The sequence below is a fragment of the Echinops telfairi genome, unplaced genomic scaffold (assembly GCF_000313985.2).
Source record: "Echinops telfairi isolate 266 unplaced genomic scaffold, ASM31398v2 ScPeMD7_23;HRSCAF=83, whole genome shotgun sequence".
NCBI classification, from domain to species: Eukaryota; Metazoa; Chordata; class Mammalia; order Afrosoricida; family Tenrecidae; genus Echinops; species Echinops telfairi.
Window position 1 is genome coordinate 56524081 of NW_022103920.1, and position 6486 is coordinate 56530566.

Sequence of the window (6486 nt, forward strand, 5' to 3'; positions counted from 1 at the left end):
GATGTACAAATGCGCTTTACACAATTGATGTGTGTATGGATTGCGATAACAGTTGTATGAGCCCCTAATAAAATGTTTAAAAGAAGAAAAAAAAAGAAAGATTGCAGCCATTTTGGAGGATGCAAGGCCCAAGTCCTACATTCTGAGTTTGGTGTCTTCCCATCTACAATAGTAGCATTAGTAGATAGATGGTCTTTACTTACAAAACATTTCATTTATCTTATGAGTAACAAATAACATAAAAACCATCCAGTGCTACAGATTTCCCTAAAAATACTCAGGTCATCTTGAGATAGGACGTCGTTGAGTAGCATAATTTCAGGGACCCTTGTTGTTCCCAGTTTGATTTAATTAACTCATTGCCGATGGGTCCATTTACGTTTTAGAATTTCTTCAGCATGCATGGGCTATTGGAATGAGATAAGTTTTGTTTTTATCTACTCAGCTACCATTCAACAAATGAGTCTTGAGCTTCTTCAGTGTGCCAGGCACTGAGCTGGCCACCGAGTACTAAGAAAATAATTAACGCTTGCATGATACTTATAATGTGCCAGTAGTGTTCATTAGTTCTGTAAACAGTGTGGTGAGATCAGCACTGTATCTTACAGATGAGAATCTGGCAGAGAGAGGTTGCATAGCAGGTGAAAGGTGTCTCAGCTAGTAAATGAGAAAATAGGGCTTGGAAACCAAGCAGTCTGGCTCAGAGCCTGTCCTCCACCAGGGTGCCGTTGTCTCGTGCTGCTTGCTCCATACCTTCGTGTTTTTGTTGTATGCTAGTTTCATTTTTACGTTTGTAGCACAATTGACTGTTTGCTTGATGATTGATGAGTGCACGGACGCATGCTCCATATTTGATTGTCTGACACAGAATAAATTTTGTGCGTAGTGAATGATTGGTTATTACAACCAAGAGAAATTTAGATGCCTTCCTAAAGAGAATTTGAACTTGTTTTGAATGTCCCTCTTATTAGCTGTGCAAATTAAACAGCTTAAGTCTTTCTTGCCATGTGAGCCAGTTGGTGGTAGGGCTCTGAACTCACACACAACCTGTTATTTGCACTGATATTGTGCATTGAGAGAAATCAAGGGACAAAGTATTCCTCTTTGAGTGGAGATTTCATTATTAGTTGTGTTGCTAATGGAGCCAAGCCTTCCTGCTGCCCTATCCTGCTGACGCCTCACCATGTGTCCTCTTGTGTGTCACCTCCTAGTCTGACTGACAGGGCTGTGCACGCCTGCCTGCCATGGGCTGTCGGGATGTTCACGCAGCTACAGTCCTCTCCTTCCTGTGTGGCATCGCCTCTGTGGCAGGCCTCTTTGCAGGCACTCTGCTTCCCAACTGGAGAAAGTTAAGACTTATCACGTTCAACAGAAATGAGAAGAACCTGACTGTTTACACAGGCCTGTGGGTGAAATGTGCCCGCTATGATGGAAGCAGCGACTGCCTGATGTACGACGCTACATGGTACTCCTCAGTTGACCAGCTGGACCTGCGCGTCCTCCAGTTTGCCCTGCCCCTCAGCATCCTGATCGCAGTGGGGGCCTTGCTGCTGTGCCTGATTGGAATGTGTAACACAGCCTTCAGGTCCTCGGTGCCCAACATCAAACTGGCCAAGTGTCTGGTCAATAGTGCAGGCTGCCACCTGGTGGCCGGGCTGCTGTTTTTTTTTGCAGGTACCGTGAGCCTCTCTCCATCCATTTGGGTCATCTTTTATAATACGTATCTGAACAAGAAGTTCGAGCCAGTCTTTACGTTTGACTACGCGGTCTATGTTACTATTGCTAGTGCAGGGGGCTTATTTATGACTGCCTTTTTGCTGTTTATTTGGTACTGTGTATGCAAATCCCTGCCTTCTCCTTTCTGGCAACCACTGTATTCTCATCCTTCCGGTATGCATAATTACTCACAGCCCTATGCCACACGCTCCCGCCTCTCTGCCATCGAGATCGACATCCCGGTGGTTTCACACAGCACCTAATGCAGAAGCCTCCTGGAGCCTAACCTCCATGTGCACACCCGGCAAGGAGCTTTTTTGGACCGATGTACATCTTTTACCCCTGGCCAGACAGTGAAGCCAAATTTGTATGCCCTAGTAGAATGGAGTGCTGCTAGTCTTTATAAAAACCCTATTTTAAATGTGAATGATTCCTTTTATCTTCTTAAACTGGAAGGATTTTTAATTGCTCATATCAGTAACCTAAGTGGATGGAAAAGACCCATGTCTCAATGGAAGTGTTTTGAGTAATGTGGTTAGAGTAAATTGACCAAGAGAAGCTGTTGTGTACAACCTTTATCGATATTTCAGAGTATTTACCCTTTTTTTGCATCTAAAACTGGAAGAAGAAAGGCAATAGGTTAAGAAATTGACCCAAATACTGTTATATTTTAACAGTAGTCAGTTTGAATCTTTCTTGGGACTAATTGAGAAAATTCTACACACCCCTGCCATTAAGTTTATGCTGACCCTGTGTTCCACTTGCTGCGCTGTAAATCTTGATAGGAGCAGATAGCTTCATCTTCCTCCTGCACAGTGACTAGTGGCTTTGAACTGCTGTCCTTGCAGTTAGCTGTTCAACACTGGTTCTGGCTAGCGTCACCAGGGCTTCTTATTATGTTGAATAGGTGTAGGTATTTTGAATCTTACTCTGTTTTGTGAATGTCTTACCTTCTACCTCAGGTCAGTGTTTAAAAATAAAATGCATTTAAAATGATAATAGAAAAAGCCTAACATTTCCAGTATTTATTAGGTAGGGATAAAGTATGACAATGAGAAGTTGATTGTATACATTTTGTTTTTGGAGTTAAAGTGGGCCATGTGATGGGTTGGTGCTTCCTCTGAAGCAGAAATCACTTTCTTTCACAAACCTGTACTCATGTCCATAGGTAATCTTTCAATAGGTAAGGGAGCAAAAGGGGCCCTGATGGCTGGTTCTCTTGTGGAGATAGAGTTAAGGGACAGGAGCCTTTTTTTCAGTGACAATGACATTAGAATTTCAGGGATGGCTGTCTTGTTTGAGTGATTGATGAAGTAAGGTATGACTTTGCAAGGACCACTACACATTTGATTCTGTTCCTCCTCTCACTGCTAACGATGTCTTTGAGCATTCTCTCTGCCCAACACTTCATTAGGTGCTATAGAGGATCCAGGGGGAGGGATCTTAGTGATGCTGTGCTTATCCATTCAGCTGCTAATGGAAAGATCCAGCCCACCAGTGATTCTGAAGGAGAAAAGACAGGGCAATCTGCTCCTATAGAGATTGCTGCCTAGTGTTATGCTCTGTCCTATAGAGTTACCTTGAGTCGGAAATCACCTGATGGTGTACTCACAAACACACACACATACAAAAACATAGAGGATTCATGAGTACTGTAAGATCTGGTCCGACCCATTAATAAAATTTAACATAGAAGGTCATACTGTTGTCTGGCAATTAAGAAACTGTCTGACATCATTGGACAGCTTACTTTAACTTCTCAGTCATTGGTCCAGGAATACATTTCACCCAAAGATGAGGCTTTCTGCCCGGCAGGTTAATTGTACACCAGCCACCTTCTGGACCCGAGAAGTTCAGTTTACTTCAGTTCATTGAATCCCTAGCTTAGATTCTGTATCAACACTATGAGATGCATGAAAATGGGCCCAAAATTGTAGAAAAGTTGCTTTCCCTTTCCACATCTGAAAATATGATTTGCTTAGGAGAGAGAAGTTTGTTTTGATTTTAATCTAATGGATAACACAAGGAAGCCATGTGAATGTTATACCAAATGCTTAGAAAGTCAGGAATCATGGGTCTTTATCCTTATGAGTTGGAGCTGTTTATTTAATTAATTTGGTACATATTAGTGCTATGCTTCATAAGGATTTTGTTAGCCTTCAGGTTTTACAAAACTAGAGTTGCATGGGAAACAGTTTATTATGCCTCTTTTGCAAATCTGAATATGAATGGTACTTAGTGTGGATGTATGTAGAATGTTTTTTTCATTATTATTCCAGCCTATATATATAACAAATAAGTCTAGTTGTATGATTTTCAAGGACCATCAGTACAAAGCATGCAAGGTTATCTTTTTTAGTTAAAGCTTTTGATTCCTTCTAATTCTTCACAGGTGTAACTAAATCTTGATTATTCCAAAACAGCAACAGGTAAATTTCAAGATGAATATTAATTCCCTTATCCCCTCTGCTAATTGAATTCAGTCCTCTCTCTCTTTCAGAACTTTTGCCCAGAGTGTCAGGAATGTCACCACTGTTCTTTGTGTCAGCAGTGTTGAAGAGCAAGAACACTGTTAAAGAGACTAGAGAGTTTTTAGTGTATGGGATCATAAATATGAATGTTACACCGTTCCTGGCTTCAGAATCTATGGCTCCCAATGAGTAGTTATTGTGTATTCACTAGGCAAAGGAAACAGCTGTTTTCCTTACTGTCTTTTTTGTTTACTATTTCTGAGTTGCTATCAATAGCTATTCTTCAAAGCCATCCAAGGATACTTGCCTGGCAGGGAAGATACCATGGTCGCGAGGGTGGTTTTCCCAGGGCGAGGCTTATCCATTGCACTCCTGGTGTGCTGACCCCTGCGATTTCCCCAAGTGTGGGAAACTCGACTGTATGGTTTGTGGTAGTGGAGGACTGCGTTCGTGATGTCCCCTGGAAGAAAAAAAAAGCCATCCAAGGAAACCAAGTGTTTGCAGTTCTTCGTAGGCACTTTCAGAACTCATCAGGTTGTCACTGTGATGAGGGTGGGGTTACCTATGTTGTTAAAAGCCTATTAACAGCTTTTATAAGCTTCTACTTGGGAAATAACCATAAATGTGGTATGATGACGCAATGTTTGGTTTATCTAGGCATGGGAGAGAGGAGGGAAACAACCCTGATTTTACTTTGCTTGTAAATATACAATATAAGGGATAGTATGTTTGCTGTAAACTGCACTGTAAAACCTTGATAAAATTGTATGGTACTTCCTGATGTTTATTAAAAGTTGTATTTTTATAAATTTCTGCGTTTCTTTTTATTACAAATTAGTGGGGTTTATATTTCAGATCCTCGTTTTTTGTATTCAGCAATTTATCAAGCCTCCCAATAGCTTGTCCTGTGCATGCTCCCCTCCCTGTTTGCTTTCGGTGGATCTTCTCTTCCCCTTCACTCACGTTAACACCTGCCTACCCTCCACCCTAATGCTTCCCCAGCTTTCTGCTTCTGTTTCCATTTCCGAACTTGCAGGTGAAAATGTTAAGAAATATTTCTCAAATGTATATAAATTAAGTACCAGTACAGCACTATAGAATAGGAATTGGAAAGGAATTTAAAATATGGAATTCTGGAACCACTGAGACTTCATCCTAAGAGGGATCCCAGGAGTTCACTGGGCTGTTTTGACCTTCTGTTTAAGAAGTGCTGAGGTCTTGATTTGCCTATGGCTTCAAATTAGTAGTTACTGTGTATTCACTGTGTGTTGCCTCATCAATGGAATTTTCTAATGGTCTGTGAACTTGGAGAGCAGGAATTTGAAAATGGTTAACTACAAGGACCTTTCCGTACTCTTCAAAACTTGGAATCGCCAGGAGGATGTTGTTCTCAGGAAAGTTACTGCAAGGCAAGGTCTCTGAAACCTGGGATGAGCCTTCTTTTTTGCAGTCGAGTCTCCTGGGGATAGCTCCACATGTCCTCAGTGAAACCCATGGATCCGGATGGTGGGTGAGAAAGTAGAGCAAGGTGTCATACAGGAAGTTAGAGGCTGCTTCAGACATGGCACCTGGAGCCAAGTATAAAACGCCACAATCCAGAATCTGGTCTCCAGTTCCGCAGTCTCACTGAGATGGACTGACTGCCAGAGAATCCCATTTACCGACTTGAGAAGTACTGATTACTTGAAACCACTATCCAGGATGAGTTTTTAAAAAATACACTGTGGAGAGCTGCTCAGCCCAGAATATCATGTATTGCTAGAAAGCGAGAATGTGCTCAAAGAATGATATAGGCATATCAAATAATAGCCAGCTTAAAGGGGTATCCACCAGCCAAATACGGGACAATTTGATCATCAAAATAAGTAATGGTCCTCTCTCCCTTTCATTTGTGTTGAAGAATGACTGAAAATACTTTGGGGGACACTTGGTGGGGAGTGCATGGATAACATTGACCATGGCTTCTAAGTGCATCCTGGGGAGCCAGGCTGGTGCCGAGGTGCACTGGGATGCAGCCCTGGATCTTCAAGGTGTACAACTTATTCCAGAGTGCGTCAGTTCCTTTGTAGGAACTCCACTAGGCGGACTGGACTTTTCTTCAGACACACCTGTAACTTGAGGACTTAAGTTGGGAAATACATGGTGTCTGAGGAAGCAGAAGACAACTGTTCCAAATTTGGTGAACTGTTGATAGGCAGACAAATAAGATCTTATTACACCAATTCCCTATATGCTGTATTAAAATATGTATTAGTCTGGCAAACCTGTCTTCACTCTTTTTTTGTCTGGTTTTTGTTTG

General features: G+C 41.8%; 1 protein-coding gene and 1 non-coding gene across 2 annotated transcripts in view; both read left to right on the forward strand.

The window, feature by feature from the left end:
* The window catches only part of CLDN12 (claudin 12), an 8988-nt gene extending 3992 nt beyond the window's left edge, over positions 1-4996 (forward strand). Inside the window, exon 4 of the mRNA XM_004702649.2 lies at positions 1212-4996. Coding sequence (XP_004702706.1) covers positions 1245-1979 — 735 coding nt within the window. The 5' untranslated portion in view covers positions 1212-1244 and the 3' untranslated portion in view covers positions 1980-4996. The remainder of the gene's footprint in view (positions 1-1211) is intronic.
* Positions 4487-4650, forward strand: LOC115869298. Its single transcript, XR_004046115.1, has one exon. It is a non-coding gene; the product is annotated as a U1 spliceosomal RNA (small nuclear RNA).
* Positions 4997-6486: the final 1490 nt, after the last annotated feature.